An 11,101-nucleotide genomic window follows, 5' to 3' on the forward strand; every position below is an offset into this window, starting at 1 on the left:
AAAAACAATACTAATGCAATGTTCTTTATTAGTGGTCTTGTTTTAAGTGGTTTATTAATGTATTTACTTTGGCAATACTTCATCAAATTTGTGTGGGACTGGTACTAACTGGGCAACACCATAAATAAACCTCTCATCTCCTTTTCTACACTCCAAAGCTCACCTTTGCATAGGAAACATATATTTTAAATGAATTTTGGCCACTTCACATTACGGATTGTGAAGGTAGTAAAACACTAGTTACGTCTAAACTTTGACCACAATATTTATTGGCTAGGCAAAAGCTTACACTGGGGGCTAGGGGTTTAAACCTGCTGACCAAGTGTAAGCGTAAATTAAAAACTAAACAAATAAATAGGTAGTAATACATGGTTCCAACAAGATTGAGATTAGCACCACAGCTTTTTATTTTACATTATGCTGCTAATTCCCTTTAAACGGCTTACTTTTAAACAATTTGTATAAAGCATTTTTACATTTACATTTATTGAACATTTGAGGATTTGAATGTTACTATTTACAATGATCTCTCCTTCACTGTGGATTAAATCTTTAAGTGGGCCACAATTTTAGTGAACATAAATACAGACAAAGGTGTATAAAGACAAAGAAATTTGATCCTGAAAACAGCATAACAAAATGACGACAAAACTTTTGCTCAAGCCCAACCAGAGACATGAGTTGTATTGTACTGTTTGTCTTGTCCTCAGACATCCAGTGTGTTTAATGTTATTTAAAGTTAAGTAATATAAGATAAACAAATAAAGAAATAAAGAGAAAAAAAATAACCCATTGAATGTGGATGACAAACAGAACCAGAAAAAAGAACAGGAATAGAACATTTCAGCTGTAAAATACATACATGGCTACAAATTCAAGCAAGAAATGCTCTTTCTGACAAATGAAAATCAGGCATTCACAGTGCTGTACATTTACTTTTAAAATATATTTTATAGTTTACACGTCTAATAGTTTACACGTCAAATGCAATGTCTGCCTTCACTTAAAGGTAAAGGTAAGTCTACAATTGGGCCAGAGTTTGTTTTTATTTATGTTCTTTGCTTAATCCCTAAATTCATCAAGCGTATACGGTTATTATTTCTGTCACTGTTGCAATATGTCTGTATAAAACATTACACAGCACTCACATTTACGAAATATGAAGATTTGTGGAAGAATAGGCATTTCTAAGCTATGTCCTTTTATGGTGTTATATGTGTTATAGTGATTAAAATAACAATGTTCCTAAGTTATCCATGGATTGTATAATGTTTTCCCCTTCCAATATACTGAGTAACTGACTAAATATGTAAAACTCATTCCTGTCTGTGAAATAAGAAAAATTAGAATTAAAGTAATAAATTATTTGCATTATTGAGGTGTAGAACTTTTGATATGATGATCTTAAATGCTCTCTGAAAGCGTGGATGAAAAAAGCCATAGATCAAGGGGTTAAACGTGGAATTAAGGTACCCAAACCAGACCAGAGCATCAAAAACATCTAATGGTGTAGGAAACCCAAGCAGTGGATCAGTTAGAGTAACTAAGAAAAATGGCAGCCAACAAAGTAGAAAAATGCCCATGATAATTCCAAGAGTTTTAGCTGCTTTTCTCTCCCTGTGTTCTGATGAATGGACTGCTGTTTCAGAATTAGTCTGTCTCACAGTTGCCCTTTCAGACATTATTTTAGCCTGTTTTCTTGCAACTTGAAAGATCTTAAGGTACAGAGTGGTCATGACAGCTCCCGGAACAAAAAATCCAACAAGTGCAAGAGAAATTCCTGACTGTAAGTTAAAAATCAAAGCACAGTTCCCGACACACGGAGCTTGTACTAAAAGGTTCTCCAGACCTATAACATTTACTTTAGACAGAACAACCCCGAAACTATATGTAAGTGAAAACAGCCATATGACAGCAATGCACACTGACACACTGCCATTTGTCACTTTCATTCTGTAACTCAGTGGTTTACAAATGGCCATGTATCTGTCAACAGATACCAAACACAAGTGCAGTATAGAGACAATACTGAGGGTCATGTCTAATCCAGAATGTATTTGACAGAAAATCTCTCCCAAAAACCAGCAGCGTTCCAACCATCGCACCAAACTGAAGGGCATAACCATACAGCCCAACAAACAGTCAACCAAAGCCAGGGAGAGGATGATGAGGTTGGTTGGAGACTGAAGCTGTTTAAAATAAGAAATTGTGATGATGACCAACAAGTTCCCAAAGACCGTCATTAGAATACTAGCCATCATTAAAAAGTACATGATCACTTTGAACGCAAGGAATCGGTGTGCTCTGGGGCAGGAGTCAGGCAGGTGAGGGAAGCAGAGGAGCACATTTTCTGCAGCAGTCATATTCATTATGAGGGAGTCCATTCAAGGCTTTCGGATGTGTTATTCCACAAAATAAACCTTAACAGCTAAAACTGTTCTTTTTATGTGCATCCAAGAACAAAATGAAGATATAAAGACTAAATAATGACATGTTTGCTTAAATAGAGTTTAGATTTAAAAAGGTAACACACCTTCACCAATAGGATTACTTTAATGTGACATAATTTCATGGCAGCATGTGCATTGGCTGTTTGTTAAAGTCCCCATGGTTGGTTGGTGGTCATGTGATGTTGCTAAATAAGTAAAGTAAATCAAATTTATTAATTTTAAACTTCAATCAGTATTAATCAATATGATATAATTATAAATTCAAAACAGAGATTTCCTTTCGAAAAAAGTCCTTTAAACCAATTTGCATGGATTAAAGGATAAAGAAAAGCATTAAAAATAACCTGAAATTAGAGAAAGGTGGGACAATGTAGAAAATGCAAAAAAAAAAAAACCAGTGTCTCTTACATTTACTGTGACATGTATTTCACTGCAGTAAGTATGTACTCGACATATTTCATACTTTCAGGCCTGCAACACAAACAAGAATGGGATGGGGGAAATTTAGAACTAGTAATGAGGTAAAAAAAAAAAAAAAAAGCTACACAAAACAAGTGATGTCAACAGGAAATTATAATTATGATTTTGAACAAAAGCACAATTCACAAAATTCTTTTAAAAGGAAGGCTACCAAAACATATTTGTGACAAGGGCATTAGTGCTCCCATTTTTTGACATCTGTTAATTCTCAAATAAACAACTCTCTGCCTAAAGACTCTCCTATGTGGTGAACACATTGTTCAGAACCAAATGGAAAAAAATGAAGAGACCACTTCAGTTTCTGAATCAGTTTCTCTGCTTTTGCTATTTATAGGTATAGTTATGTTTAAATAAAATGAACATTGTTGTTTTATTCTATAAACTACAGACAACATTTTCCCAATTTAGAGCATTTATTTGCAGAAAATGCGAAATGTCTGAAATAACAAAAACAATGCAGAGCTTTCAGATCAAAAATAATGCAAGAAAACAAGTTCATATTCATAAAGTTTTAAGAGTTCAGAAATCAATATTTGGTAAAATAACCCTGGTTTTTAATCACAGTTTACAGTGTACTAGTCCTAAAACTGCAGCTGTGGCTTTCTTTTCCTTTTTAAAGTGTGCATTGATTAATTCTATTTTTTGTGTTCAAAATTATAGCTGAAAATGACATAATATACATACATAAATACTGTATACTATAACATACACATATGTTTTTTTCTTACTGTTGTGCTTATTAAATAAGCATTACTTATTTACTTACTACCACAAATGATAGCAATATCACATGACATCCAACCAAAGAACAAACAGCCAATGGAAAGTTTGGCAATGGAATGATGTCATATTAAAGCAATTCTATTGGCAAAGATGTGTTACCTTTTAAATCTAGAATCTATTTAAGTGAAGATGCTACAATACAGCCTTTATTTTTTTTAGTTTTGTGGGTGTACGTTAGAAAATTACTCTCTATTATTAGTGACAGCTTTAAATAAGCCAATAATACTATACTACTATTTTAATAGGCTATACTTTCCTATGTGTTATAATCTCTTTTCTGGCTAATAATTTTGTTTTTGATTTTTTTTTCCTGTGGAAAACCATATTTAAGTGGATAGATTGGACTCCCTCATTATGAATCTCACTGATGCTGCTGCAGACAATGTGCTCCTCTGCTTTCCGCACCTGCCTGACTCCTGCCCCAGAGAACATCGTTTTCTTGTGCTCAAAGTAGTCATGTACTTTTTAACGCTTGGTACTATTCTTATGACTGTTTTGGGGAACTTTTTGGTCATCATAACAATTTCTTATTTTAAACAGCTTCAGTCTCCCACCAACCTCATCATCCTCTCCATGGCCTTAGTGGACTGTATGCTGGGCTGTTTGATTATGCCCTTCAGTTTGGTGCGATGGTTGGAACGCTGCTGGTTTTTGGGAGAGATTTTCTGTCAAATACATTCTGGATTAGACATGACCCTCAGTATAGCCTCTATACTGCACTTGTGTTTGGTATCTGTAGACAGATATATGGCCATTTGCGATCCTCTGAGTTACAAAATGAATGTGACAAATTTCAGCGCGGCAGTGTGCATTGCTGTCATATGGCTGTTTTCTGTCACGTTTAGCTTCGGAGTTGTTCTGTCTAAAATAAACATTGTAGGTCTGGAGGAGCTTTTAATGCAGGCTGCATGTGTTGGAAGCTGTGCTTTGATTTTTAACAGACAGTGGGGTGTTATAGTGTCACTTGTTGCTTTTTTTGGTCCGGGAGCTGTCATGAGCGCTCTGTACCTCAAGATCTTTCATGTTGCAAGAAAACAGGCTAAAATAATGTCTGAAAGGTCAACTGTGAGACAGACTAATTCAGAAACTAAGGCCCATTCATCAGAACACAGGGAGAGAAAAGCAGCTAAAACTCTTGGAATTGTCATGGGCATTTTTCTACTTTGTTGGCTGCCATTTTTTATTGTTACAATAACTGATCCATTCCTTAATTTCTCAACCCCAATAGATGTTTTTGATGCACTGGTCTGGTTTGGGTACCTTAATTCAACCTTTAACCCCTTGATCTATGGCTTTTTTTATCCCCGCTTTCAGAGAGCATTTAAGATCATCATATCTAAAGTTCTACACCTCAATAATGCAAATAATTTATTACTTTAATTCCTGTTTCACAGTTAGTCAAAGAAGAATGAAGGAATGATGTACAATACATTTAATGAATAAAATTGTATTGCTATCACTTATTAAAATAAGATAAACTTAAATCACTGTTTAAGGTGTGCATGAATCGTTGATATAATATACAAAACAAATTAAGAACTGTATCTTTTCCCACAAATTCACATCTGTATCAGATATAAGTGGTGAATAAACTTGTATACAGACATCTTTCTAAACAGATGGGCCAAACAGGCCCAGCGCAAGTAAGAACTTAAAAGTAAGTTTGTCATACAATAAAAACTGTTATGACTGTCATGTTGTCAGTCTGAAAGATTGTTTCAATGAAGGTTTAATCATAAAAAAAGCTTATTTTGGGTGGCCTATATGTAATATAATAGTTTTTTTGGGTTTTAAATATATGTAGACTACATATAGAAATTATATATCATATAATGATCTTTTGTCTGCTCACAATATACTATTTTATGCTGTTAAGGCTGTCATTGTGAGACCCACACAGCAACCTTTGACGCAAGACGTGGGCCATATTCTTTACTATAGATGTTCTATAATTTTGTTTATATAAAAGCATTATAAGCATAATAAAACATAGTAACTAAAGCAAAATTTAACCATTACATCAGCCAAAGTCAGATACATCTATTTCCTTTAATGAACACGCTAAGCTTCTCAGGATAAATAGGTCCTGGAGTGTGTTTCTTTATAGTGCATTTAAAGGCCTTGGCATTTGCGTTTTGTATTGAGTTCTGGCCTTTCCCAGGATTTTTAAATATTACTGCTTAAATTTGTAGCTCAAATAATAAACATTTTCCATAAACGTCTTTTCCATTAAGGCAAAACAATATTCCAGTCATCGTAGTTAATGTAGTTTCAGTGATAAAAAAAAAAAAAACATTTCACTTGAATTAACTACAATTAATTTATATTCATTAAAATTATTTTCAAGTCTGATATCCTGCTCCATCCTGGCAATTGGCATGTCATAAAGAAAGAGCAACCAGGACAAGAAATAGTAATTTAACATTAAAGAGTTGGATGTTGGGATATGCTGAAACAGACACAATAGAGAAAATTTGAAATGTATGGTGTGAATCACTCACACTGAGCTTTACAACAGCTCAGTCTGAACTTCTGCTCCTCCTGGACTCTGTGAGAAAGTGCTGACCTTTATGGATGACAAATGTAGCAAACTGCATAGTTTTGCCTCCCTCTTGTGGTGAGAACATGAAAGAAAGAAAGAACAATAGCAGCTCTTCTATCCAGATTTAGACATGTAGTCAATTGTGTCAGTTCTTTTGGCCTTTTTCATATTTCCATAAAAAAGAACAAGTAACCAAACTGTGATTTCTAATGTGTAGCTTCATTAAACTCTACAAACATTTTTACAAATATAAACATGATCTTACAATTTTTTCTGCTTTTACATTTTTTTTGTTTTATACCAATGTACAACATAAACAAAAATACGTAATTAAAATATGAAAAACATTTAAAAGTCAATTGCCATTAAAAATATTACACAGTACACTTTTTACTGTATGTATTGTATATAGTGTAATCTATAAAAATAACAAATCAGTTTAAGTGTAATGATTTAGGAAAATATAATTTGTACAGTGTGCACTACTGGGATATACTCTTCATTTTTTGTTAGATATATCAGTTTCATAGCTTCCTGCAGGTCTGGACGGGCCATTTGGCAAAACAGTAGAATTCCTGATGTCTTCCTTTTTAGTTGGCAAATGTTGAAAATGTCAAAACTAAGCTTTTTTAATATATTTGCATTTTAATCAAATGCATTTATTTTCAATGGGCAGATATGCGCCTGAAACAGGGAGCCTAGTGTATCTCAAATTTTTCAACATTAATATTTTTATATAACATTATATTCAGTATGCTTTTAGAAAAATGTGTTTTGTGGAGGGATAGTGTACTATAGGCTCCTGTGGTGTGGTTTTTGCTCCTAATGGCATTATTCCCCCTTATATTACTTTTACTTTTCTACGTTAACTATCCTTATTGATCCTCAAGTTTACTCTGGTCCAGACCAGTGACAACATCTGTAACAAATCTGGCAAACAAATCTGGCCCAGCTTATTTTTGCAAAGCAGCACAATGCAGCACAGACGTTTTACATATCTGATTTGAATTTGGGCAGAACTGGCACAACTCTACATTAAATTGTATTACACTTGGCCCAGATTTGGCTCAGATCTATGACTCATTTTTTAATATCTAGTCAAAAAGACTCAATAATAGACCACTGAAGTCCTGCGTCATTCTGTAGTCCTGCTAGTGTGCTGTAATGTCCCATAATTTTTTTTCTTTGACCAGAACCTCTAAGACACAGAACCACAAATATGGGCATAAACAACATGGCACGGACTACAAAATGACCACATATTGTCTATAGTTATACCAACACTGAACCAGCTCCACCCACCTGCTCTGCAAAACATTTTCGCAAACCCAAAGCGGATATAGTGCAAAAAAACCCTTCCTACAACCAACCACTCAAAATACAGTTCACATACATATTCTGACACATATGAACAAAACAAAAAAAGGCAAAATTTCAAAAGCATTTGAATTTTATTTTGTAGCTTCACAAAATATAAAACCTTTAACTAACAGTACGTTACTTTATGAGGAAAAGCATTGTTTTAATAACATTTAATAAACTGTTTTAACCAGTAAATTATGCACAAAACTACTCTAAATATGTGTTAGCTATGCTTTAAATATTTTGCTTTTCTCTTGCCTGCTGTTGTTGTGCTACAGGTAACAAGCAAGTTAGCATTACCACTAGCTAAGAGTTAGCTCAATTAGCTACCTCACAATTGTGTAAAAAAATGTGCAGCTACAAATGGGTTGTTTCTTTAATAATAATACCAAAAAATACAGCTTACCTGATCAACAGCAGCTGTTTTTTTTTTACTTTTTGGGTGAACTCTTCTATTTTTCTCCCTCAGTTTTTTCTTCCAGCCAAATTGGTGCCTAAATTATTCATGCACTGCGACCGGAACTATTTAATTAATTTATATGCTTGTAATTAGAAATAATTACTACATTAAACAAAATTACTCTAACAATTAATTATATGTATATTTATTAGCAACAAATATTGTTTAGGCTTTATAGCTTTATTAATTTAAATGGCGTGATTGGGCAACAATTTTCCCTACATTTTCACACGTGGAAGAATGTTAGTACTGATTCTGGCTCAAACATGCAGACCAGATTTGACTTTCCAATGCAGACAAATCTGTAACAGACAATCCTGTATTGGATCTGGGCCAAATTTGAAAAAAAAAATGAGGTGAAAGGGTAGTTTTGAAAGCAGTACTTTTTATACTTAAAAAAAAAGCTTGAGTTGAGACTTCTACAGAATTATTTTAACCCCTAGTATCTATACTTCTACCTCAAAAATGAATGTTGATACTTTCACTCAATTCAGATCATTAGTAGTGCTGATTAATCATAATGGTTAGCATCCAGGCTAACACGCTGCAATCCTTACAGCTGAATTCGGCTATTAGCTAGCCACTAGCTGCATTTCTGGTGTTCTGGAGTCAAGAACTAAAGACAGGAGTGAACGCTAAACACCCACATATCATATTAAATCACATAACCTACTATCTGTTATCAAACTTTGGCAATTATTTCAACTTGGAAAACACTTAGCATCGCAAGTTATAATAATAAAAGTCCCATGGCAAATCATATTAAAACCTACTAAGATAGTGAAAATCCATTTTATTTGGACCTTGTGAACTTTTTATCAAAATATGGTCAAATGTATAAATTCTGTTAATATTTGCCTCTTATTCTAAAGCATTTTTAAACAGGCTGGGTACAGAGCAACCAATTGCACCTATTCATGTAAAAATGTATTATGTAACAGGGAATTTACTCTTTAAGACATACAGTATGTGCATAGCCTGGAATAATTTTTAGGTGAATAAAAAGTATATATGCATCAAAGTATATAAACTGGTGTAGGGTTGTAATAGACATAAGTACAATATTTACAGCTCTGTTACTGACTGATATTCATTGCAACAAGTTTTTATGCCAATCTTTGACTATTTAACTTTAAACCATACTTTGATGATGAATGTGATTAAAAAAATGATTTATTAATCCCAGAGAATGTAATTATATATATGTATATACATATACAAACCTACTGCATGAGGGCAGGTAATGAATGTGTTTTTTTAATGCAACATCATGGACATTTCCATATTTGTGGACATTTCTAAATGTGGTTCTGATATAGCTAGAGGCATTTTAACATACATAGTGTTAGATACATTATGCATAGATAAATTTTTAGATAAGCTTTGTGTCTTTCTGCTGCTGTAGAGAAAATAGACATAGACACATACAAGTTCAGAGATAGCCCCAGATACAGCTATATGGTAGGTCTACCTAATTATAAAAGAACAATACATAAAATAAAATAATATATTATTTCATATAATATGTTACCATTATATATCAGGGGTACTCAGTGTGGAGCAGTTCCAAATCTGGAACAGTTTATGTGACTGAGGAGGTAATTACCAAATGGGCAGTTATGTAGTTTACTGTATATTGCCTACAATGGAAAAGAATACTAAAAACCTATTTAGGCAGATGCAGTGTCTGTAAGTATGTGTATGGCCTGGAATGATTCCTGGCCTGAACATCTGTCCCATATAATAATATACAATAATGGGAGAATTGTTTTAAAGTGGCTGTCTGAATAATTATGTGATTTAAACTCACGGTTAATGTAGGCCTCGACTGGTGTTAGCAAACTGGGCCTACAAGCCACAGTCTTCTAAATTTGAGAAATTATAAAAAAATGTTTTAGTTGACGGTCTTGTTTTAGTTAGTTCCCTTGTGTTGAATGATATAATGTGCTGCAACACTAATGATCAATTAAATGTTAAGGATAAACAAACTGATGCAATTTTGTGCCCAAGGAGTTAATCTTTGGTTTCAGAAGGACAGAATTAGATGAGAGTGTGAAGCATTACGCTGTTGTGTTTTTAACACCTTTGATTTGTGTTTTTAACACCTTTGATTAGACCCATACCTGAGAGAGGTGCTCCATCATTTAGGTGGAGTGAGAGGTGATAACTGGTCTCTTAGAGATTACTTTAGATCCTAGCAAAAACAAACATTACATAATTGTGTGACCTGATGCAATACACATCTTTTATTATTTTAGCTGTCAATCATAAAGCCATGTTTATAGTAAATGATACAGGTTTTTCTTTTAAAGTTGTCTCTTCTAATCTATAAAGCTATACTGTAATTATTGGATCAGATGTAGATTAGATGCTAGTAAAGACAAACCTGTGCTGAACATGATGCAATACTACAAATGTCGGTCATAACATATCTTTATTCTAAATCATATACTGAAAAGCTTTTTGTTGGTAATTTGCAATCATTTCCGAACCTTTTTTATAATTTTAAATATAACAACAACCTATATTCAAGGCTCCTTATTTAAGTCCTCCAATCATCTTCTTTACATAAATAAACTATAAAAAAGGAAAGGATAAGATGTAAAGAAGTAGCACTATACCAGATGGCTAAATAGTCATGTGTGAGGAGAAATCTTTATTTATTATTATTAATGTATTGCATGCTAAAAAATATATTCACTTGTTTAAACCAGAGCTGTAATCATGAATTAAGTAATAACCCTATCCCTGAAACCAGGCCTGCAAATTCTCTCCAAACCTGACCTATGATCTCTTTGTATTCCCACACACACAGTGTTGGCCTTGTGTTGACCCTTGCTGCCAAATGTGGCATTTCAACATGATACACATTTAAGAAATTATGTGAACCTAATACTTGACCAAATACTTGACATGTATATCAGGGTCTTTCAGATAAACATCAAATACTGTTTATAAGGTTTATGTTAAAACTGACAATCATGGATATGTAAAGTATTGAGTGTTTCTTGCTTAATCTGACAA

At 33.4% G+C, this 11,101-nt stretch overlaps 2 protein-coding genes across 2 annotated transcripts; one reads left to right on the forward strand and one right to left on the reverse strand.

The window, feature by feature from the left end:
• Window positions 1-681: 681 nt before the first annotated feature.
• Window positions 682-2,458, reverse strand: LOC103032818 (trace amine-associated receptor 4-like). The gene has a single exon (XM_015608503.3). The coding sequence runs from the start codon at window positions 2,382-2,384 to the stop codon at window positions 1,350-1,352; it is 1,035 nt and encodes a 344-aa protein (XP_015463989.2). The 5' UTR covers window positions 2,385-2,458; the 3' UTR covers window positions 682-1,349.
• Window positions 2,459-3,897: 1,439 nt separating this feature from the next.
• Window positions 3,898-6,057, forward strand: LOC103032515 (trace amine-associated receptor 4-like). Its single transcript, XM_015608501.3, has one exon. The coding sequence runs from the start codon at window positions 4,068-4,070 to the stop codon at window positions 5,091-5,093; it is 1,026 nt and encodes a 341-aa protein (XP_015463987.2). The 5' UTR covers window positions 3,898-4,067; the 3' UTR covers window positions 5,094-6,057.
• The last annotated feature ends 5,044 nt before the right edge of the window (window positions 6,058-11,101 follow it).

This window comes from Astyanax mexicanus, chromosome 1 (assembly GCF_023375975.1).
Source record: "Astyanax mexicanus isolate ESR-SI-001 chromosome 1, AstMex3_surface, whole genome shotgun sequence".
NCBI classification, from domain to species: domain Eukaryota; kingdom Metazoa; phylum Chordata; class Actinopteri; order Characiformes; family Acestrorhamphidae; genus Astyanax; species Astyanax mexicanus.

What these genes read in the sequence shown, in the direction of transcription:
- LOC103032515 (XM_015608501.3), top strand. Translation starts at nt 4,068, where the DNA reads ATGAATCTCACTGATGCTGCTGCAGACAATGTGCTCCTCTGCTTTCCG.
- LOC103032818 (XM_015608503.3), bottom strand. Translation starts at nt 2,384, where the DNA reads ATGGACTCCCTCATAATGAATATGACTGCTGCAGAAAATGTGCTCCTC.